At 43.5% G+C, this 25343-nt stretch overlaps 1 protein-coding gene across 1 annotated transcript in view; it reads left to right on the forward strand.

The window, feature by feature from the left end:
- LOC115119311 (calcium-activated potassium channel subunit alpha-1a-like) overlaps positions 1 to 25343 on the forward strand; it is a 374301-nt gene that overhangs the window by 236750 nt on the left and 112208 nt on the right. Inside the window, exons 4-5 of the mRNA XM_065023097.1 lie at positions 10609 to 10702; positions 15109 to 15220. Coding sequence (XP_064879169.1) covers positions 10609 to 10702; positions 15109 to 15220 — 206 coding nt within the window. The remainder of the gene's footprint in view (positions 1 to 10608; positions 10703 to 15108; positions 15221 to 25343) is intronic.

Here is a 25343-nt window from a genome sequence, read left to right on the forward strand (position 1 = left end):
TGAGAGTGTATGAGTGAGCGTGTATGAATGAGCATGTGCGTGTGTGTGAATGAGCGTGTGTGAGAGTGAATGAGTGAGCATGTGAGTGTGAGAGCGTGTGTGAGTGTATGTGAGTGTGTGTGAGAGCGAGTGTGTGTGAGAGCGAGTGAATGTGTGAGTGAGCGTGTGTGAGAGTGAGTGAGCGTGTGTGTGTGAGAGTGAGTGAGCGTTTGTGAGAGTAAGCAAGCGTGAGTGAGCGTGTGCGAGAGTGTGTGAGCGAGCGTGTGTGAGAGCGAGTGTGTGTGAGAACGAGTGTGTGTGAGAGCGAGTGTGTGAGTGAGTGAGTGAGCATGTGTGTGTGTGTGTGTGAGGGAGTGTGTGTGTGTGTGTGTGTGAGAGAGTGAGTGAGCGTGAGTGAGTGAGCGTGTGTGAGAGTGAGCGTGGGTGAGAGTGTGAGTGTGTGTGAGCGTGAGTGAGCGTGAGTGAGAGTGAGCGAGCGTGTGTGAGAGTGAGTGAGTGAGTGAGTGATATGAGAGTGAGTGAGTGAGCGTGTGTGAGCGTGTGAGTGAGCATGTGTGTGTGTGAGTGAGTGAGCGTGTGCGAGAGTGAGTGAGCGTGTGTGTGAGTGAGGGAGCGTGTGAGTGAGCTTGTGTGTGAGTGAGCGTGTGTGTGAGTGAGTGAGCGTGTGTGAGAGTGAGCGAACGTGAGTGAGCGTGTGTGAGAGTGTGTGAGTGAGCGTGTATGAGTGAGCATGTGTGTGTGTGTGTGAGTGAGCGTGTGTGAGAGTGTGTGAGTGAGCATGTGAGTGTGAGAGCGTGTGAGAGCGTGTGTGAGTGTGTGTGTGAGTGAGTGTGTGTGAGAGCGAGTGTGTGGGAGAGCGAGTGAATGTGTGAGTTAGCGTGTTTGAGAGTGAGTGAGCGTGTGTGTGTGTGTGTGTGTGTGTGAGAGTGGGTGAGCGTTTGTGAGAGTAAGCAAGCGTGAGTGAGAGTGAGTGAGTGAGTGAGTGATATGAGAGTGAGTGAGTGAGCGTGTGTGAGCGTGTGCGTGAGCATGTGTGTGTGTGAGTGAGTGAGCGTGTGCGAGAGTGAGTGAGCGTGTGTGTGAGTGAGGGAGTGTGTGAGTGAGCTTGTGTGTGAGTGAGCGTGTGTGTGAGTGAGTGAGAGTGAGCGAGCGTGAGTGAGCGTGTGTGAGAGTGTGTGAGTGAGCGTGTATGAGTGAGCATGTGTGTGTGTGTGAGTGAGCATGTGTGAGAGTGTGTGAGTGAGCATGTGAGTGTGAGAGCTTGTGTGAGTGTATGTGAGTGTGTGTGTGAGTGAGTGTGTGTGAGAGCGAGTGTGTGTGAGATCGTGTGAATGTGTGAGTTAGCGTGTGTGAGAGTGAGTGAGCGTGTGTGTGTGTGTGTGTGTGTGTGTGAGAGTGAGTGAGCGTTTGTGAGAGTAAGCAAGCGTGAGTGAGCGTGTGCGAGAGTGTTTGAGCGAGCGTGTGTGAGTGAGCATGTGTGTGTGTGAGAGCGGGTGTGTGTGAGAACGAGTGTGTGTGTGTGTGTGAGGGAGTGTGTGTGTGTGTGAGAGTGAGTGAGCGTGAGTGAGCATGTGTGAGAGTGAGTGAGTGAGCGTGTATGAGAGTGAGTGTGTGAGTGAGCGTGAGTGAGTGAGCATGTGTGAGAGTGAGTGAGCGTGGGTGAGAGTGGGTGAGAGTGTGAGTGTGTGTGAGTGTGTGTGAGCGTGAGTGAGCGTGAGTGAGAGTGAGCGAGCGAGCGTGTGAGAGTGAGTGAGTGATGTGAGTGAGTGAGCGTGCGTGAGCGTGTGAGTGAGAGTGAGTGAGCATGTGAGTGTGAGAGCGTGTGTGAGTGTATGTGAGCGTGTGTGTGTGAGAGAGAGTTTGTGAGTGTGCTTGTGTGCTTGTGTGTGTGTGTGTGTGTGTGTGAGAGAGAGAGAGGGAGTGAGAGTGAGATAGTGAGTGACAGTGTGTGAGAGTGAGTGAGCGAGCGTGTGAGAGAGTGATTGTGTGTGTGTGTGAGAGAGAGTGTGTGTGTGTGTGTATGAGACCGTGAGTGTGAGTGAGTGAGTGTGTGAGGGAGGGAGCGTGCGTGAGTGAGTGAGCGTGTGAGAGGAAGCGAGCGTGCGAGAGGGAGTGAGAGAGTTTGTGTGTGAGTGTGTTTATTTGCATGTGCGGGTATGAGTGTGGGTGTGTATGTACAAGCAAGTGTGTGTTTGCGTACCTGTGCATTTGTGTGTGTGTGTGTGTGTGTGTCGACATTGCAGAATGTCCTCTGGACTTGCAGCTTTTCTACCAAAAACTGGAGCCACCTACTGTAAAGTCCATACTCTCTCTCTCCAACTAACTACCCTCCAACTGAAACACAAGCTGACCAGAGTTCATTTCCGAAGGCACCCACATCTCAGGCAATTTCCACCTGGCCTAGAAGTGCTGTGTGCTATATAAGACAAATTGTCTCCAACGCCCATGGGAGCTGTCTGTCTGTCTCTCTCTCTCTCTCTCTCTCTCTCTCTCTGTCTCTCTCTCTGTATCTTCCTCTCTCTCTCTCTCTCTCTCTCTCTCTCTCTCTCTCTCTCTCTCTCTCTCTCTCTCTCTCTCTCTGTCTCTCTCTGTCTCTCTCTCTGTCTCTCAATTCAATTCAATTCAATTCAATTCAAGGGCTTTATTGGCATGGGAAACATGTGTTAACATTGCCAAAGCAAGTGAGGTAGACAACATACAAAGTGAATATATAAGGTGAAAAACAACAAAAATGAACAGTAAACATTACACATACAGAAGTTTCAAAACAGTAAAGACATTACAAATGTCATATTATATATATATATATATATATATATATATATACAATGTACAAATAGTTAAAGGACACAAGATAAAATAAATAAGCATAAATATGGGTTGTATTTACAATGGTGTTTGTTCTTCACTGGTTGCCCTTTTCTCGTGGCAACAGGTCACAAATCTTGCTGCTGTGATGGCACACTGTGGAATTTCACCCAGTAGATATGGGAGTTTTTCAAAATTGGATTTGTTTTCGAATTCTTTGTGGATCTGTGTGATCTGGGGGAAATATGTATCTCTAATATGGTCATACATTGGGCAGGAGGTTAGGAAGTGCAGCTCAGTTTCCACCTCATTTTGTGGGCAGTGAGCACATAGCCTGTCTTCTCTTGAGAGCCATGTCTGCCTACGGCGGCCTTTCTCAATAGCAAGGCTATGCTCACTGAGTCTGTACATAGTCAAAGCTTTCCTTAATTTTGGGTCAGTCACAGTGGTCAGGTATTCTGCCGCTGTGTACTCTCTGTTTAGGGCCAAATAGCATTCTAGTTTGCTCTGTTTTTTTGTTAATTCTTTCCAATGTGTTAAGTAATTATCTTTTTGTTTTCTCATGATTTGGTTGGGTCTAATTGTGCTGTTGTCCTGGGGCTCTGTAGGGTGTGTTTGTGTTTGTGAACAGAGCCCCAGGACCAGCTTGCTTAGGGACTCTTCTCCAGGTTCATCTCTCTGTAGGTGATGGCTTTGTTATGGAAGGTTTGTGAATCGCTTCCTTTTAGGTGGTTGTAGAATTTAATGGCTCTTTTCTGGATTTTGATAATTAGTGGGTATCGGCCTAATTCTGCTCTGCATGCATTATTTGGTGTTTTACGTTGTACACGGAGGATATTTTTGCAGAATTCTGCGTGCAGAGTCTCAATTTGGTGTTTGTCCCATTTTGTGAAGTCTTGGTTGGTGAGCGGACCCCAGACCTCACAACCATAAAGGGCAATGGGCTCTATGACTGATTCAAGTATTTTTAGCCAAATCCTAATTGGTATGTTGAAATGTATGTTTCTTTTGATGGCATAGAATGCCCTTCTTGCCTTGTCTCTCAGATCGTTCACAGCTTTGTGGAAGTTACCTGTGGCACTGATGTTTAGGCCAAGGTATGTATAGTTTTGTGTGCTCTAGGGCAACAGTGTCTAGATGGAATTTGTATTTGTGGTCCTGGTGACTGGACCTTTTTTGGAACACCATTATTTTGGTCTTACTGAGATTTACTGTCAGGGCCCAGGTCTGACAGAATCTGTGCATAAGATCTAGGTGCTGCTGTAGGCCCTCCTTGGTTGGTGACAGAAGCACCAGATCATCAGCAAACAGCAGACATTTGACTTCGGATTCTAGCAGGGGGAGGCCGGGTGCTGCAGACTTTTCTAGTGCCCGCGCCAATTCGTTGATATATATGTTGAAGAGGGTGGGGCTTAAGCTGCATCATTCTCTCTCTCTCTCTCTCTCTCTCTCTGTCTCTCTCTGTCTCTCTCTCTCTCTCTCTCTCTCTCTCTCTGTCTCTCTCTGTCTCTCTCTCTGTCTCTCTGTCTCTCTCTCTGTCTCTCTGTCTCTCTGTATCTCTGTCTCTCTGTCTCTCTCTGTCTCTCTCTGTCTCTCTCTCTCTCTCTGTCTCTCTCTCTGTCTCTCTCTCTCTGTATCTCTCTCTCTCTGTCTTTCTGTCTCTCTCTGTCTCACTCTCTCTGTCTCTCTGTCTCTCTGTCTCTCTCTGTCTCTCTGTCTCTCTGTCTCTCTCTGTCTCTCTCTGTCTCTCTCTCTCTCTGTCTCTCTGTCTCTCTCTCTCTCTCTCTCTCTCTCTCTCTTCAGGTTTATGGTATAGGCTGCAGGTCTAATAAGTCTATTTTTCCCCCCGTCAGTACACACATGCACACAAGGGTCTTCAGGAGTCTGTCAGTGATGTATAAATTATATTTAATCAGTCCAGTTATTTTTTTGATGATTTTATTTGGATGCAGAGTGGTTTATTTTGGTACCCCAGTAATTCTGTCTCACAATCATATCTTTCAATTTCAGATGCTGAAATTGCCACCTCATTGTTTGGTTGGTTAAGCTCTAAATCTGGAGCTACTATGCCTAGCCAGTTTATACAGGGATGGGGAGGGAGGGGTGGTGGTGGTGTTATTGCTGACTCTGTCTTTGTACAGTAACTTGGTGTGTCAGCCAGGCCTGTATTTACATGTATTTCTAGATCCTCTATAAAACAGGCTCCTCACTAGTTAACACAGCCATAAAGTCGTAATTATGGCTTAACCCCGACCATTTAAAAAATGTTTCTTCCAGTAGTGGTGTGTAGGTTAAATCACAAGGGGAATCGAGCTAGTACAGAAAAAGCCATTTTTAAACCTATGTGTTGTGATAATTGTAAAAATGGTGCCAGAGAATAAGGCAGACATTTACGTGTCCCCCAACTGATTGTACCTTTTGAGAATTCATAGGCGATCGAATAAACCCCCACTACCTTCCATTTTGCTAGCAAATGTGCAATCTTTGGAGAATAAAATTGATGACCTACTTGTAAAATTAAATTACCAACGGGACATTCAAAACTGTAATATCTTATGCTTCACGGAGTCGTGCCTGAACGATGACAATATCAACATACAGCTGGCTGGTTATACGCTGTATCGCCAGGATAGAACAGCGGTGTCTGGTAAGACAAGGGGTGGCGGACTATGATATCTAAGGAAGTATCGAACTATTGCTTGCCTGAGGTAGAGTATCTCATGCCGTAGACCACACTATCTACCTAGAGAGTTCTCATCTGTATTTTTCGTAGCTGTTTTACATATCACCACAGTCAGAGGCTGGCACTAACACAGCATTGAATGAGTTGTATTCCGCCATAAGCAAACAAGAAAACACTCACCCAGAGGCGATGCTCCTCGTAGCCGGGGACTTCAATGCAGGGAAACTTAAATCCTTTTTTAACAAATTTCTGTCAGCATGTTAATTGTGCAAACAGAGAAAAAAAACTTCCTGATTCCTGCTTACAAGCATAAATTAAAGCAGGAAGCACCAGTGACTAGATCAATAAAAAAGTGGTCAGAGGAAGCAGATGCTAAGCTACAGGATTGTTTTGCTCGCACAGACTGGAATATGTTCCGGGATCCCTCCGATGGCATTGAGGAGTATACCACATCTGTCATTGGCTTCATAAAAAAGTGCATCGATGACATTGTCTCCACAGTGACCGTACGTACATACCCCAACCAGAAACCATGGATTACAGGCAACATCCGCACTGAGCTTAAGGGTAGAGCTGCCGCTTTCAAGGAGTGGGACTCTAACCCGGAAGCTTATAAGAAATGTCGCTATGCCCTCCGATGAACCATCAAACAGGCAAAGTGTCAATACAGGACTAAGATCAAATCGTACTACACTGGCTTTGACGCTCGTCGGATGTGGCAGGGTTTGCAAACAATTACAGCCTACAAAGGGAAGCACAGCCGAGTGCTGCCCAATGACACGAGCCTACCAGACGAGCTAAATACCTTCTATACTCACTTCAAGGCAAATAACACTGAACCATGCGTGAGACCCCCAGCTGTTACGAAAGACTGTGTGATCACTCTCTCCGCAGCCAATGTGAGTAAGACGTTTAAACAGGTCAACATTCACAAGGCTGCAGGGCCAGACGGTATACCAGGATGCGTGTTGCGAGCATGCGCTGACCAACTGTCTTCACTGACATTTTCAACCTCTCCCTGTCCGAGTCTGTAATATTAACATCTTTTAAGCAGACCACCATAGTGCCTGTGCCCAAGAACACTAAGGTAACCTGCTGAAATGATTACCGACCCGTAGCACTCACGTCTGTAGCCATGAAGTGCTTTGAAAGGCTGGTCATGGCTCACATCAACACCATTGTCCCAGAAAGACCATCTCCAATTTGCATACCACCCCAACAGATCCACTGATGATGCAATCTCTATTGCACTCCACACTAGCCTTTCCCACCTCAACTGCTCTGCCTGCGGCTATGGAACCCTGACCTTTTCACCGGACATGCTACCTTGTCCCAGTCCTGCTGTTTTCAACTCTCTCTCGCTACCGCACCTGCTGTCTTTAACTCTGAATGATCGGCTATGAAAAGCCAACTGACAATTTACTCCTGAGGTGCCGACCTGTTGCACCCTCTACAACCACTGTGATTATTATTATTTGACCCTGCTGGTCATCTATGAACGTTTGAACATCTTGGCCAAGGTTGTTACTTTTATTTCTTATTCTAATCCATATTTTTTTAACCTTCATTGTTGGTTAGGGGCTCGTAAGCAAACATTTCACTGTTGTATTTGACGTATGTGACTAGTACAATTTGAATTGCTTTGTTTGGCATATAACCTGTTAGTTCATATGCCTTGCCACCGTGATATATAGGCCTAATGCCAAGACAACAAGAAGACACAGTGGCAGAATAAATTCAATCACACCTTTGTTTCATCACAAAACCAGAGAGCAACATCTGTCCGGTGAAGTTCACAAAACATATTGCATGTAACAAACAGTTACAGCATGGTCAAGCAAGTTAATGTTTCCAACATTTTAACTAAACAACTATTGATTTAGAGTTACCTCAAGTTGCAAAGAAAACAGTTGCTGCCTCCACTATTCCAGCACCATTTCAACTTCAACATTATCTAATCACCTATGCTTAGTCTAATACAGTGACAACTAAAAGATACCAAAAACGATTTAGTCCAATCATCATAAGCTAAATATGATGTGGCTGTCCATGGTACTGATTTCTGTGTGTGTGCAAGTAGAAAAGACATGTTGTCTCACCCTACTTATAGAGAAATACCAATGCCGTCCTCTTTCATGTTTCCTAAACAGTCTATGACTTGTCATACAGTACACACTTTTTAGTTTTTGTTGTCCTAGGCTACCTGGCTAAAATTCTTGCTCACTAGCCTAACTTCCTTTCATGGGCAACGATGTGCCAGGCCTGCTAGTTAATATTAGCCAGCCAACTATACGTAGCTACATGTTGAACTTCAATCCTCTCAGGCCAGGGGCACAATGTATACATTTATGGTTGGCTTCCAGTGTGATGTGATTGGTGTGAAGCCAAATCCAAACTGGCTTCCCACTTTTTTTGGGTGCGCCAGGAGCATTCACAGCTGAGCTCACTCAGTTTAGCTCAACGCTGATTAGCTATTTTCAAATAGCCAATCAAGGGGTCTGTTCTTAAGCACTTCCTGTGTTATTGAAAAGCCTTGACAGGCGGGTCAGTGTTTAGCCGGAATGAGGGCACACTTTCTGGAATGTGCCTGCCACATGGCCAAATGTTGTTTTCACTTTGTGTGCACTGTAGAACGAAGCATCTGCCTGGGTTGCTAGTGATGATGATGAAGAGGAGGGGAGTAGCGTAGACAGCCAAAATATTTCACTTGTAGCATTAGGGGCAATTAGAAGGATGTTCTGTGCTTTTAATCTCTGATTAAATGTAATCTATTTCCTGAGTCCAGTCCATTCAGGGGGCTTACAGACCATACACCACCAAACCCATATGGACCAAATGGAAATTTAAGTTGATCAACTCAGCACAATATATGTATGGATTCGCTGTGCGATTCATAGTTAAGTTTGTTTTCACATCACTGTTAGTTTTATAGAAGATCGGAGGGTTAGTAGTGTGTAAATAATTGTGTATTCAGACCGGATCAATGGCAATTCTACTGAGGGGTCCAACCCTATTAACCTCTGTCCACTGACTGGGTGGCCATCTCTGAGAAAAAAAACAGCTTTTAACTCAATTAAATAATTTAGGGGCTGTTTTAACTCTTTATCCATATTAACACATTTAAATCTGTTTGGCCACAGGCCAAGATTCATTCTCACCCCCCATTAAGATGTTTTATGTTAAGTAGACGATGATGATCAAACCCCTCTCTCTCTCTTAGTCTTCTACCCCTGGGAACCATTCAAACCCACATTCTCTTGCTCCCACTGGGCTTCTCAATACACTCGCCATTCGTTTTGCTGTGAGGAGATGCTGTCCTTCACTGTTGACTGTCTGAATGAGCCTATAAATGCCATTAGGCAACCAACTCCCATATTGAATATTCATGTCTGTTGCTCACAACCACTGTGGTGAATTTGGATGTCTTATTTTCCATGCAAAAACTCAAATTGTACCATTTATGGAGTGGCATGTTGGTTAGTATTGCTTACTTACTTACTGGTTAATCATAAGGCAAACATAAAGACTGGTTAACTAGTCTATACTTAGGACATTTACATTTTTACATTTAAGTCATTTAGCAGTCGCTCTTATCCAGAGCGACTTACAAATTGGTGCGTTCACCTTAAGACATCCAGTGGAACAGCCACTTTACAATAGTGCATCTACATCTTTTAAGGGGTGAGAAGGATTACTTTATCCTATCCTAGGTATTCCTGAAAGAGGTGGGGTTTCAGGTGTCTCCGGAAGGTGGTGATTGACTCCGCTGTCCTGGCGTCGTGAGGGAGTTTGTTCCACCATTGGGGGGCCAGAGCAGCGAACAGTTTTGACTGGGCTGCGCGGGAACTGTACTTCCTCAGTGGTAGGGAGGCGAGCAGGCCAGAGGTGGATGAACGCAGTGCCCTTGTTTGGGTGTAGGGCCTGATCAGAGCCTGGAGGTACTGAGGTGCCGTTCCCCTCACAGCTCCGTAGGCAAGCACCATGGTCTTGTAGCGGATGCGAGCTTCAACTGGAAGCCAGCGGAGAGAGCGGAGGAGCGGGGTGATGTGAGAGAACTTGGGAAGATTGAACACCAGACGGGCTGCGGCGTTCTGGATGAGTTGTAGGGTTTAATGGCACAGGCAGGAGCCCAGCCAACAGCGAGTTGCAGTAATCCAGACGGGAGATGACAAGTGCCTGGATTAGGACCTGCGCCGCTTCCTGTGTGAGGCAGGGTCGTACTCTGCGGATGTTGTAGAGCATGAACCTACAGGAACGGGCCACCTCCTTGATGTTAGTTGAGAACGACAGGGTGTTGTCCAGGATCACGCCAAGGTTCTTAGCGCTCTGGGAGGAGGACACAATGGAGTTGTCAACCGTGATGGCGAGATCATGGAACGGGCAGTCCTTCCCCGGGAGGAAGAGCAGCTCCGTCTTGCCGAGGTTCAGCTTGAGGTGGTGATCCGTCATCCACACTGATATGTCTGCCAGACATGCAGAGATGCGATTCGCCACCTGGTCATCAGAAGGGGGAAAGGAGAAGATTAATTGTGTGTCGTCTGCATAGCAATGATAGGAGAGACCATGTGAGGTTATGACAGAGCCAAGTGACTTGGTGTATAGCGAGAATAGGAGAGGGCCTAGAACAGAGCCCTGGGGGACGCCAGTGGTGAGAGCGCGTGGTGAGGAGACAGATTCTCGCCACGCCACCTGGACTACACAGTAGTGTGTAGGTTTGTTCTGTTTGCATCTTCTGAAATCCCCTGGCTATGTGTGGTACCCCAGACTGTGACATATATTTAACAATAAGACAAGAGGGGGTGTGGTATATGGCCAATATACCACAACTAAGGGCTATTCTAATGCACGACACATCACGCAGTGCCTGGACACAGCCCTTAGCTGTGGTATATTAGCTCATATACCACAAACCCCCGAGGGGCCTTATTGCTATTATAAACTGGTTACCAAGGTAATTAGAACAGTAAAAATAAATGTTTCGTCATAGCCGTGGAATCGGTCTGATATACCACGGCTGTCAGCCAGTCAACATTCAGGGCTCGACCCACCCAGTTTATAATATTGTAATAGAGTATGAATATTTATGTGACCTTTTCTTCTTTTTGTCTTTTTTACAGTCCCATAGAATCCTGTCAGAATTTCTACAAAGATTTCACGTTACAGATCGACATGTTCTTCAATGTCTTCTTCCTCCTCTACTTTGGCTTGCGGGTAAGTACTAAAGCCCTATTAATGCCACGTGCACACACACCTATCTCTCTAATGGTGGGAGCTGTATTGACATTGTACTGACTTGTTGCCCAAAGCCATTGGAGAAAAAGCCTGCCTGAAACCCTCGATGAATTAATAAAGTGCTAAGCTGCTTATGCAGCCACAACTCCACATGAATCACAACACTGACTATTCACAAACATCATGCTGTATGTCAGGGAAGGATGTCAGGAAAGTGATCTAGAGACAGCCCTCGCCTGAGGGTTAACATGGTTTATACAACATGTGGGTCCTGAATGCTGATTGGTTAAAACCACGTTTCAGACGGTTTCTATTCCACAAGTTACTTAAGTGATAAGGCCCTAGAAGCCGGTGTTTGGAGGATATATTGGCACATGTGTTGTTAGGCCCGAGACGAAGTCAAGTGCCGGCAAACCGTACCAATATATCCTCCAAACACCGGCTTCAAGGGGAGTATCACTTTTATACAACGGGTTACCAACATATTCAAGTATTGATTGACATATTTTAATTGTAAAAAATATTTTGAGGAATTTATTTATACCATTTCACCCTTCCACAAGATATAGTCCTGACACAAATCAAGGGTTGCTACCCAAGCCGGCTGGTTGTTTGTTCTATTGTTTCGGTTGCTAGAGACGTGACCCCGTCGTTCAGTCTTTTTGTTCTGTATCGTTCGTTCTAAATGTTCCATTGCCATACTGGCTGGCAATGTTTTTATCGCTTGCTTGCTCGCTCGCCAACTACGGCTAACTTAGTCACGTCAAAAAGTGCAGCCAGAATAACAGCAAAGTAGCTGTATTTGCATTTGTTTAAGCTGTTTTCTAGTGACATTTATTTGGATACATCCATAACAATGAGCTAACGAGGCTTGATTCCACCTGGCATAGAAAATGTGCTCTCTCATCGGGACACTGTTGATAATAGGAGCTAGCCAACAACACAGCTAACATGATCACTTCAAACTGAAGCTGGAAAGACTTCAAACTAGCTGCACTTTCATTTGACCTTTTTTTCAATTGACATTTTCTTTGTATATATCCATAAAAAGGATGCCAGCTGGTTTCATAATTTTGACTGGCTGAGAAACGCTCCCTGCCTGCCTGTCTCGTCCCGACACCCGACATGTGCATTACTATGTGACGGCTGGAGATCCAATTTGAATATTGAAACAATGTTGCTGTCTCTCTCTCCGACATTTGCAAGGTTTATACAAATCTACGCTGTTGAAAACTAAATGTTAGTCTAAAATAAATGTGAGATAATGTCTAGATGCTTTTTATAGTGGAGATCAAGTTTATAAATACCTGGCTGGGCTGATGAGACAGTGGATTATGCAGTCAGATGGAACAGCGTAAATAGGCATTTTAACATTGTAGCCGGTGGTAGAATAGACACTGTCTGGAACGCGGTTTTAACCAATCAGCATTCAGGATTAGACCGACCCATTGTATAACACCAGAAAAATGTATGATGTTAAAATGCCTATTTACAGCCTCCCAAGTGGCGCAAGGGTCTAAGGCACTGTATCGCACTGCTAGAGATCCTGGTTCAAGTCCAGGCTCTGTTGCACCCATGGGGCGGCGCACAATTGGCCCAGCGTCGTCTGGGTTACGGGCGGGTTTGGCCTGCCGGGATGTCCTTGTCCGATCGCTCTCTAGCGAATCCTGTTGTGGGCCGGGCACATGCACGCTGACACGGTCACCAGGTGCACAGTGTTTCTTCCAACACATATGTGTAGCTGGCCTGCGGGTTAAGCGGGCATTGTGTCAAGAAGCAGTGCGTCTTGGCTGGGTAGTCTTTTGGAGTACGCACGGCTCTAGACCTTCACCTCTCCCAAGTCCATACAGGTGTTGCAGCAATGGGACAAGACTGTAACTACCATTCACGAAATTGGGGAGGAAAAGGAAGAAAAAAAAGCCTATTTACTCTGTTGCATTTGACTGCGCTAGTGGCTTCTGGCAACTTTTGTCCATGATAGATTCTCTCTTATACATTATATATACGGTCTTATTCTTATTCTAAAATGGATTAAATAAGCATTGTTTCTCATCAATCTACACACAATACCCCATAATGACAATATGAAAACAGGTTTTTAGAAAAACAGAAATACTTCATTTACATAAGTATTCAGACCCTTTGCTATGAGACTCGAAATTGAGCTCAGGTTCATCCTGTTTCCATTGATCATCCTTGAGATGTTTCTACAACTTGATTAGTCCACCTGTGGTAAATTCAATTGATTGGACATGATTCGGGAAAGGCTGTTTAAGGTCCCACAGTTGACAGTGCATGTCAGATCAAAACCAAGGCTTGAATTGTCCTTAGAGCTCAGAGACAGGATTGTGTCGAGGCATCGATCTGGGGAAGAGTACTAAAACATTTCTGCAGCATTGAAGGTCCCCAAGAACACAGTGCTTTCATCATTCTTAAATGGAAGAAGTTTGGAACCACCAAGACTCTTCCTGAGCTGGCTGCCCAGCCAAAATGAGCAATCGGAGGAGAAGAGCCTTGGTCAGGAAGGTGACCAAGAAACCGATGTTCACTCTGACAGAGCTGGGAGAACCTTCCAGAAGGACAACCATCTCTGCAGTACTCTACCAATCAGACCTCTATGGTAGGTAGAATGGCCAATCGGAAGCTACTCCTCAGTAAACGGCACATGACAGCCCACTTGGAGTTTGACATAAAGCACCTAAAGGACTCTCATACTATGAGAAACAAGATTCTCTGGTCTGATGAAACCAAGTTTGAACTCCGGTCTGAATGCCAAGCATCATGTCTGGAGTAAACCTGACACCATCCGTGGTAGCATTATCCTGTCGGGATGTTTTGAAGCAGCAGGGACTAGGAGACTAGTCAGAAAAATGAACAGAGCAAAGTACAGAGAGATCCTTGATGAAAACCTGCTCCAGAGCGCTCAGGACCTCTGACTGGGGCAAAAGTTCAACTTCCAACAGGACAACAACCCTAAGCACACAGCCAAGACAATGCAGGAGTCTCTGATCTCTGGAGAGATTTGAATATAGCTGTGCAGCGACGCTCCCCATCCAACCTGACAGAGTTTGAGAGGATCCACAGAGAAGAATGAGAGAAACTCCCCAAAAACAGTTGTACCAAGTTTGTAGCGTCATACCCAATAAGATTTGAGGCTGTAATCACTGCCAAAGGTGCTTAAACAAAGTACTGAGTAAATAGGGTCTGAAAAGTTATGTAAATAAAAAAAACAATTTTTGCTTTGTCATAATGAGGTATTGTGTGTGGATTGATGAGGGGGATAAAATTATACATTTTTGCTTTGTCATTGATGGATTGATGGGGGATAAAATTATACATTTTTGCTTTGTCATAATGAGGTATTGTGTGTGGATTGATGAGGGGGATAAAATTATACATTTTTGCTTTGTCATAATGAGGTATTGTGTGTGGATTGATGAGGGGGATAAAATTATACATTTTTGCTTTGTCATAATGAGGTATTGTGTGTGGATTGATGAGGGGGATAAAATTATACATTTTTGAATAGGGCTCAAATGTAACAAAGTGTGGAAAAAGTCAAGGGGTCTGAATACTTCCTGAATGCACTGTACATCTTATACTTAGATACAGTATATGAAATGCATGTATTATGTTGCTATATGCTCAAGGTTCAAATAAAACAATAAGAACTATACTTGAACTCTATAAAATAAAATAATTAGATTTAAGTTTAACACCTCTGTTTTCCATTCAGCGATGAACTTTATGAGATAATAGCACATTGTAAAGTGGCCATAAATGCTCCTGATAACTGTTAAAATGCATTATGATGGCGTCGTAAGTCATTGTACCTACAGCCTGCTATGAACTGAATGAGAAATAGAAGCAACACGTTTAACCTGCGACATGGATTTTAAGGAATGTGTTACCCCCATGAATTGTTACTTCTATGTCTCCCTTCAGTTCATAGCAGCCAATGAGAAGTCTTCCAATACATCAGTTTTTAGTACAAATAAACGACAACATTTGTTTGTTGAGTTTTGTTTTTGGTCAAAAAAGACCGAAATCAACCGGAATTGATTTATTTATTGAGGTAATCCGTTTCCAAGTATTCTCACAAATACATTTAAAAAAAGATGTATGTGATCGTGTCTCAATGTTCAGTAATCCAGGTATGAAATTGCTCTTTTGAAATACAATCTCTTTTTGGGCTTAGTTGTGGTCAATTTGCATAGTACAAATTATTATAATTATGCTCCCTTCCCCCGACGATCTGCTCCGACAAAAATCATCATGCGGCTGATTCTAGTTGCCTTCCCCTGTAATACACAGTAACTGCATCAACATAATACAGTATACGTGCAGGCTTTAAGTGAAGTGTTTCCCTTCTATGTCTCCTTCAGTTCATAGCAGCCAATGATAAGCTGTGGTTCTGGCTGGAGGTCAACTCAGTGGTGGACTTCTTCACTGTTCCTCCTGTCTTCGTATCTGTCTACTTGAACAGGAGCTGGCTGGGTAAGGACAAACCTTTTTCTCCTTCTCCATTTCTCTCCATTTCTCTACAATGACTCGGAGCAGTGAGAGAGCTATTTATATGGCAAAATATTGTACCTGGAAAACTTAATGTCATGACAGCTCTTAGTTGCCATCTATTGGACATTCTTTGCACAGCGCCCTCCACAGGTTCCGCCTGGGAAACATACAATGGCCTGGATTGTATCATGGCTGACTTTTCTCAGTAGGCTATGCAGCAGTAGCGTGGTGACGCTATCGTTAGCATTGGCTCGCTATACAGGATGATGAAAAAGGTTGAAATTGGCTTCTGTTATAATTAGCCGTTCTCTGCGCTCCCACTACATTATACTGTAGTTTGATGGAAAAGAAGACGAGCCCAGCCAACAGCGAATGTTACTATAACAATAGGGAAAGTTGCAATGGAGTCCCAAATTTGGTTTACATTTGAATTGCAAAAAAAAATCATGATAAAGTGTTTAGGGGGAAAAAAAGAGAAGTTGCCATTTTAACATTCTCAGAACGTCCCTACTAACGTTCTTAGAATGCAGAGGTAACCAGAAATTGTTTACTGGGAGGTAGCTCTCCTCTGCAGGGAGTCTTGAATCATCCTCTTTATTTCTGGAGGTAGTTGAAAAAGGAAACTGGGAGGGAAGCCATTGTTTTGAGATGGCCTAGATTCTCCTCTCCGCACCATGAATATGCATTCATAAATTATGTATGTGTTTATCTATTCATACTGGGGAAGCCAGTGAGATTAAAAAATCACTTTGAAGGAGAATGTGTCAGATAACACAAAAGAATACACCCCCGAACAGCCCACTCACGTCACATGTTGTTTGTGTAGAGGCGGATGGACACGTTCTGTACGTCAGACAGTGTATTTTAGGGTCATCTGGTCATAAACGGTTCCACACACACACACACCACGTGTGTGAAATAGAATGTGTGTTTGCACTAGCGTACATTACATGTTTGGTTATTGCTGTGTGATTGTGTGTTGATGTGTTTTAAGTGTTTGTTACGTAGCAACAGCTATGACTGTCCCAGCGATCCATTTCTTTATTGATTTTATTGAACATTTATTTAACTAGGCAAGTCAGTTAAGAACACATTTTTATTTACAATGACGTCCTACCAAATGGCAAAAGGCCTCCTGCGGGGACGGGGGCTGGGATTAAAAATAAAATAAAATAAAAATATAGGACAAAACACAAGAGAGACAAAACAACACTAAATAAAGAGAGACCTAAGACAACAACATAGTGTGACAGTAACACATGACCACAAAATGGCAGCAGCACAACAAGGCAGCAGCACAACATGGTAGCAGCACAAAACATGGTACAAACATTATTGGGCGCAGACAACAGCACACAGGGCAAGAAGGTAGAGCCAACAATGCATCACGCAATCAATTGACTGGGTCCACACCAGAAAACACTGTGCCATAACTCTGGCCTATACGGTGCTAGAGTGCCATGCATGTCAAACTCTCCGTTATCAACTGGTTGATATCAGAGGGGCCTCTAACTAGGGTCAGGGTATTAGGCCAAGGTATTATTAGGATGAGCTGGTACTGGAAATATCAGGTCTGCAGGAAATTAGAAGGTAGGGAATTATAGCAACATGACAATGATTGACAACAGGAGGGATTCCAATTATAGCTACATAGTCCAATGCTTGATCTGGTACTGTAGATGTGTTATCAGGTAGATATTACATCAGACTCTAGGGTTAGAGTTAGCTGTAGATATTACATCAGACTCTAGGGTTAGAGTTAGCTGTAGATATTACATCAGACTCTAGGGTTAGAGGAGTAACTAGAGACTATAAATACAGGAGTAACTAGAGACTGTAAATACAGGAGTAACTAACTAGAGACTATAAATATAGGAGTAACTATATAGACTGTATAAATACAGGAGTAACTATATAGACTGTATAAATACAGGAGTAACTAGAGACTATAAATATAGGAGTAACTATATAGACTGTATAAATACAGGAGTAACTAGAGACTGTAAATACAGGAGTAACTAGAGACTATAAATATAGGAGTAACTATATAGACTGTATAAATACAGGAGTAACTAGAGACTATAAATATAGGAGTAACTATATAGACTGTATAAATATAGGAGTAACTATATAGACTGTATAAATACAGGAGTAACTAGAGACTGTAAATACAGGAGTAACTAGAGACTATAAATATAGGAGTAACTATATAGACTGTATAAATATAGGCGTGATCCTGGAGTAACTAGAGACTATATAGACTGTATAAATATAGGAGTAACTATATAGACTGTACAAATATAGGAATAACGAGACTGTATAAATATAGGAGTAACTATATAGACTGTATAAATATAGGAGTAACTATATAGACTGTATAAATATAGGAATAACGAGACTGTATAAATATAGGAGTAACTATATAGACTGTATAAATATAGGAGTAACTATATAGACTGTATAAATATAGGAATAACAAGACTGTATAAATATAGGAGTAACTATATAGACTGTATAAATATACTCTGATTAAATGTCAGAAATTGTGAAAAACTGAGTTTAAATGTATTTGGCTAAGGTTTATGTAAACTTCCAACTTCAACTGTATATAGGAGTAACTAGAGACTATAAATATAGGAGTAACTACAGTGGGGCAAAAAAGTATTTAGTCAGCCACCAATTGTGCAAGTTCTCCCACTTAAAAAGATGAGAGAGGCCTGTAATTTTCATCATAGGTACACTTCAACTATGACAGACAAAATGAGAAAAAAACAGAAAATCACATTGTAGGATTTTTTATGAATTTATTTGCAAATTATGGTGGAAAATAAGTATTTGGTCACCTACAAACAAGCAAGATTTCTGGCTCTCACAGACCTGTAACTTCTTCTTTAAGAGGCTCCTCTGTCCTCCACTCGTTACCTGTATTAATGACACCTGTTTGAACTTGTTATCAGTATAAAAGATACCTGTCCACAACCTCAAACAGTCACACTCCAAACTCCACTATGGCCAAGACCAAAGAGCTGTCAAAGGACACCAGAAACAAAATTGTAGACCTGCACCAGGCTGGGATGACTGAATCTCCAATAGGTAAGCAGCTTGGTTTGAAGAAATCAACTGTGGGAGCAATTATTAGGAAATGGAAGACATACAAGACCACTGATAATCTCCCTCGATCTGGGGCTCCACGCAAGATCTCACGCCGTGGGGTCAAAATGATCACAAGAACGGTGAGCAAAAATCCCAGAACCACACATGGGGGACCTAGTGAATGACCTGCAGAGAGCTGGAACCAAAGTAACAAACGTCTACCATCAGTAACCCACGCTGACAGGGACTCAAATCCTGCAGTGCCAGACGTGTCCCCCTGCTTAAGCCAGTACATGTCCAGGCCCATCTGAAGTTTGCTAGAGAGCATTTGGATGATCCAGAAGAAGATTGGGAGAATGTCATGTGGTCAGATGAAACCAAAATATAACTTTTTAGTAGAAAACTCAACTCGTTGTGTTTGGAGGACAAAGACTGCTGAGTTACATCCAAAGAACACCATACCTACTGTGAAGCATGGGGGTGGAAACATCATGCTTTGGGGCTGTTTTTCTGCAAAGGGACCAGGACGACTGATCCGTGTCAAGGAAAGAATGAATGGGGCCATATATCGTGAGATTTTGAGTGAAAACCTCCTTCCATCAGCAAGGGCATTGAAAATGAAACGTGGCTGGGTCTTTCAGCATGACAATGATCCCAAACACACCGCCCAGGCAACGAAGGAGTGGCTTCGTAAGAAGCATTTCAAGGTCCTGGAGTGGCCTAGCCAGTCTCCAGATCTCAACCCCATAGAAAATCTTTGGAGGGAGTTGAAAGTCCGTGTTGCCCAGCAACAGCCCGAAAACATCACTGCTCTAGAGGAGATCTGCATGGAGGAATGGGCCAAAATACCAGCAACCGTGTGTGAAAACCTTGTGAAGACTTACAGAAAACGTTTGACCTCTGTCATTGCCAACAAAGGGTATATAACAAAGTATTGAGAAACTTTTGTTATTGACCAAATACTTATTTTCCACCATAATTTGCAAAAAATTCATTAAAAATCCTACAATGTGATTTTCTGGATTTTTTTACCTGATTTTGTCTGTCATAGTTGAAGTGTACCTATGATGAAAATTACAGGCCTCTCTCATCTTTTTAAGTTGGAGAACTTGCACAATTGGTGGCTGACTAAATACTTTTTTGCCCCACTGTATATAGACTGTTTAAACATAGGAGTAACTAGAGACTATAAATATAGGAGTACCTAGAGACAATAAATATAGGAGTAACTATATAGACTGTATAAATATACAATTAACTGTATATAAATATAGGAGTAACTAGAGACTGTATAAATATAGACTGTATAAATATACAATTAACTGTATATAAATATAGGAGTAACTAGAGACTGTATAAATATAGACTGTATAAATATACAATTAACTGTATATAAATATAGGAGTAACTAGAGACTGTAAATATAGGAGTAACTAGAGACTATATACATATAGGAGTAACTACTGTTTATAGAGTGTATAAATATAGGAGTAACTATATAGACTGTATAAATATAGAAGTAACTAGACTGTCAGTATAGGAGTAACTAGAGACTGTAAATATAGCAGTAACTAGACTGTATAAATATAGGATTAACTATATAGACTGTATACATATAGGAGTAACTATAGACTCTGTAAATATAGGAGTAACTATATAGACTGTATACATATATGAGTAACTATAGACTGTGTAAATATAGGAGTAACTATATAGACTGTAAACATATAGGAGTAACTATAGACTCTGTAAATATAGGAGTAACTAGAGACGTTAAATATTGGAGTAACTATATATTGTATAACTATAGGAGTAACTAGAGACTGTATTTTATTTTTATTTTATTTCACCTTTATTTAACCGGGTAGGCAAGTTGAGAACAAGTTCTCATTTACAATTGCGACCTGGCCAAGATAAAGCAAAGCAGTTCGAAACATACAGTCAATAATAGAGTAGAAACAAGTCTATATACGATGTGAGCAGATTAGGTGAGATAAGGGAGGTAAAGGTTAAAAAAAAGGCCATGGTGGCAAAGTAAATACAATATAGCAAGTAAAACACTGGAATGGTGGATTTGCAGTGGAAGAATGTGCAAAGTAGAAATAAAAATAATGGGGTGCAAAGGAGCAAAATAGATAAATAAAATAAATACAGTAGGGGAGGAGGTAGTTGTTTGGGCTAAATTATAGGTGGGCTATGTACAGGTGCAGTAATCTGTGAGCTGCTCTGACAGCTGGTGCTTAAAGCTAGTGAGGGAGATAAGTGTTTCCAGTTTCAGAGATTTTTGTATTCGTTCCAGTCATTGGCAGCAGAGAACTGGAAGTGGAGCCGGCCAAAGAAAGGATTGGTTTTGGGGGTGACCAGAGAGATATACCTGCTGGAGCGCGTGCTACAGGTGGATGATGCTATGGTGACCGGCGAGCTGAGATAAGTGGGGACTTTACCTAGCAAGGTCTTGTAGATGACATGGAGCCAGTGGGTTTGGCGATGAGTATGAAGCGAGGGCCAGCCAACGAGAGCATACAGGTCGCAATGGTGGGTAGTATATGGGGATTTGATGACAAAACGGATGGCACTGTAATAGACTGCATCCAATTTGTTGAGTAGGGTATTGGAGGCTATTTTGTAAATGACATCGTCGAAGTCGAGGATTGGTAGGATGGTCAGTTTTACAAGGGTATGTTTGGCAGCATGAGTGAAGGATGCTTTGTTGCGAAATAGGAAGCCAATTCTAGATTTAGCTTTGGATTGGAGATGTTTGATGTAGGTCTGGAAGGAGAGTTTACAGTCTAACCAGACACCTAGGTATTTGTAGTTGTCCAGAGCCGTCCAGAGTAGTGATGTTGGACAAGCGGGCAGGTGCAGGCAGCGATCGGTTGAAGCATGCATTTAGTTTTACTTGTATTTAACAGCAATTGGAGGCCACGGAAGGAGAGTTGTATGGCATTGAAGCTTGCCTGGAGGGTTGTTAACACAGTGTCCAAAGAAGGGCCAAAAGTATACAGAATGGTGTCGTCTGCGTAGAGGTGGATCAGAGACTCACCAGCAGCAAGAGCGACATCATTGATGTATACAGAGAAGAGAGTCGGTCCAATAATTGAACCCTGTGGCACCCCCATAGAGACTGCCAGAGGTCCGGACAGCAGACCCTCCGATTTGACACACTGAACTCTATCAGAGAAGTAGTTGGTGAACCAGGCGAGGCAATCATTTGAGAAACCAAGGCTGTCGAGTCTGCCAATGAGGGTGTGGTGATTGACAGAGTCAAAAGCCTTGGCCAGATCAATGAATACGGCTGCACTGTAATGTTTCTTATCGATGGCGTTTAAGATATCGTTTAGGACCATGAGCGTGGCTGAGGTGCACCCATGACCAGCTCTGAAACCAGATTGCATAGCAGAGAGGGTATGGTGAGATTCGAAATGGTCGGTAATCTGTTTGTTGACTTGGCTTTCGAAGACCTTAGAAAGGCAGGGTAGGATAGATATAGGTCTGTAGCAGTTTGGGTCAAGAGTGTCACCCCCTTTGAAGAGGGGGATGACCGCAGCTGCTTTCCAATATTTGGGAATCTCAGACGACACGAAAGAGAGGTTGAACAGGCTAATAATACGGGTGGCAACAATTTCGGCAGATAATTTTTGAAAGAAAAGGTCCAGATTGTCTAGCCCGGCTGATTTGTAGGGGTCCAGATTTTGCAGCTCTTTCAGAACATCAGCTAACTGGATTTGGGAGAAGGAGAAATGGGGAAGGCTTGGTCGAGTTGGGGGGTGCAGTGCTGTTGACCGGGGTAGGGGTAGCCAGGTGGAAAGCATGGCCAGCCGTAGAAAAATGCTTATTGAAATTCTCAATTACAGTGGATTTATCAGTGGTGACAGTGTTTCCTATCTTCAGTGCAGTGGGCAGCTGGGAGGAGGTGCTCTTATTCTCCATGGACTTTACAGTGTCCCAGAACTTCTTTGAGTTAGTGTTGCAGGAAGCAAATTTCTGCTTGAAAAAGCTAGCCTTGGCTTTTCTAACTGCCTGTGTATAATGGTTTCTAGCTTCCCTGAAAAGCTGCATATCATGGGGGCTGTTCGATGCTAATGCAGAACGCCATAGGATGTTTTTGTGTTGGTTAAGGGCAGTCAAGTCTGGGGAGAACCAAGGGCTATATCTGTTCCTGGTTCTAAATTTCTTGAATGGGGCATGCTTATTTAAGATGGTTAGGAAGGCATTTTTTTTAAATAACCAGGCATCCTCTACTGACGGGATGAGATCAATATCCTTCCAGGATACCCCGGCCAGGTCGATTAGAAAGGCCTGCTCGCTGAAGTGTTTCAGGGAGTGTTTGACAGTGATGAGTGGAGGTCGTTTGACCGCTGACCCATTACGGATGCAGGCAATGAGTCAATGATCGCTGAGATCTTGGTTGATGACAGCAGAGGTGTATTTAGAGGGCAAGTTGGTTAGGATGATATCTATGAGGGTGCCCGTGTTTACGGCTTTGGGGTGGTACCTGGTAGGTTCATTGATAATTTGTGTGAGATTGAGGGCATCAAGCTTAGATTGCAGGATGGCTGGGGTGTTAAGCATGTCCCAGTTTAGGTCGCCTAGCAGCACGAGCTCTGAAGATAGATGGGGGGGGGAAATCAGTTCACATATGGTGTCCAGAGCACAGCTGGGGGCAGAGGGTGGTCTATAGTAGGCGGCAACGGTGAGAGACTTAGAAGTTCAAATTGTTTGGGTACAGACCTGGATAGTAGGACAGAACTACAGGTTATCTTTGCAGTAGATTGCAACACCGCCCCCTTTGGCAGTTCTATCTTGTCTGAAAATGTTGTAGTTTGGGATGACAATTTCAGAATTTTGATGGTCTTCCTAAGCCAGGATTCAGACACAGCTAGAACATCCGGGTTGGCAGAGTGTGATAAATCAGTGAATAAAACAAATTTAGGGAGGAGGCTTCTAATGTTAACATGCATGAAACCAAGGCTATTACGGTTACAGAAGTCATCAAAAGAGAGCACCTGGGGAATAGGAGTGGAGCTAGGCACTGCAGGGCCTGGATTCACCTCTACACCACCAGAGGAAAAGAGGAGGAGTAGGATAAGGGTACGGTATATATATATAGGAGCAACGAGACTATAAGTATATGAGTAACTATATAGACTGTGTAAATATATGAGGAACTATAGACGGTATAAATATAGGAGGAACTATTTAGACTGTATAGTAAGATGTCAGTGTTAAATAATCCATTGTTTTCTGCGTTATGGAGACATGCAAAATGCCATTATAGAAGAAGGTGTAAGCAGTGTTGTCATAGCTCTACATTATAATTCAAAGCCATATTACATAATATCCCCATATTACTTCTGGAGCCTGTGTACTGTCAATTAATGTTTTGTATCCATGTCTCTCCATATCCACATCACTACTGCCCTCTGCTGGTGATGGTAGTGTACTGTCTGTGTTGATCTCTGAATAGGCTTACAGACTCTAGTACAGTATCTGGCATGCTATCAGTGTGTGTGTTATAATCCCGACTGCCTGGACACAGGGTATTATCCCTGTTGTAACATGGTCATCCCCAGGCTGATGATTGATAAAAGACTCCAGTGTGTGTGTCTACTGTCAGTGACACGTGACAGAGGGGAAGGGGCTTGGCACATACCCACAGATTATTATGATGATCCTTGCAGCGTTGTTGCATGTGTAGCAGATGCGGGCTAGTCAGCATACTAGTAGCCATCATGGAGTGACGCCACATGCCCTGAAACCTACAGTGTTGCACACGCCCAACAAGGACCAATGTTCTTGGTAGGGAAATGGTTAGCACTGTAGCTTCCTCTTTCCTGCGCTACCTGTTCAGTAGTACAGATGGTTCTATTGCTGTGAGCTGATGTCAATACAAACTGCCATTCCGCTTAATCCCCATGTAACTACTGCCCATATATCTGATATCTGCCAGTGACAGCACGGCATTTGTGATTAAATACAGATTATTGCTTCATCCCTCTCTCTCTCTCTCTCTCTCTCTCTCTCTCTGTCTCTCTCTCTCTCTCTCCCCCTCTCTCTCTCTGTATCTCTCTCTCTCTGTATCTCTCTCTCTCTCTCTGTATCTCTCTCTCTCTGTATCTCTCTCTCTCTCTGTATCTCTCTCTCTCTCTCTCTCTCTCTCTCTCTCTCTCTGTATCTCTCTATCTCTCTCTGTATCTCTCTCTCTGTATCTCTCTCTCTCTCTAAATCCCTGGATGGGTTCAGGCACTTTTAAAAATGCCTCACCTCTGAACACGGCCCCTTATTGGTGGGAGAAACATCCACATGACTCTCTGTAGGTACACCAGAGAGGGCGAAGGGGAATCTGTTTGGGCCGCTCAGATTATTAACATATCCTCTACTGTGTCACAGCTTACATCAGACCAGACCAGGATACAGTTTGTACCAGCCAGGTACATGGAGGCGTTGTCTGTCTATCTGATTGTCACTCAGTCTGGTGTTCTCTTCTGCACGTGCAGCACTTGATTCTGCACTTTTTATCGGGTGTTCTATGCACGCAATTCTACCTGGAAAAACTCTACTTGTCTGTCTTCCAAATCATCTTTTTTCATCCATTTCCTCCTTCAAGAAACAGTTCTTCATCTCTTCCTTTGAGACACTCTTGAACACACAGCATTGGACCTTAGAACTAGAGAATAGGACTTCTGAAGAATGAAAGCTTAGTTCCACTCTTCAGAAAGACAAGGACCCTTAAGAGAAACTACCGGAGACTCTGCAATAGATAACTAAATATCTGAGATCGATAGCGATGATCCCTACTAAGCTCCTGATGTACCGGGGTCCACGCGGTGCCGCCTCCCCTCGCCCCGAGACCCGTGGAGACACATTCAGGAGAAAGAAGTCGTGTGGAGAGTTGTTTCAGAAAGGGTACAGGGTGAGGCTGGGGCCTCGTGGAGTGGCTATGGAGAAGGAGAGGCAGAAGGGACCCTATCTTGCACTCTGGACCTCTCTGAACTTTCTCTCCAAATGGGGT

This window comes from Oncorhynchus nerka, linkage group LG10, assembly GCF_034236695.1.
Source record: "Oncorhynchus nerka isolate Pitt River linkage group LG10, Oner_Uvic_2.0, whole genome shotgun sequence".
In the NCBI taxonomy this organism is placed as follows: domain Eukaryota; kingdom Metazoa; phylum Chordata; class Actinopteri; order Salmoniformes; family Salmonidae; genus Oncorhynchus; species Oncorhynchus nerka.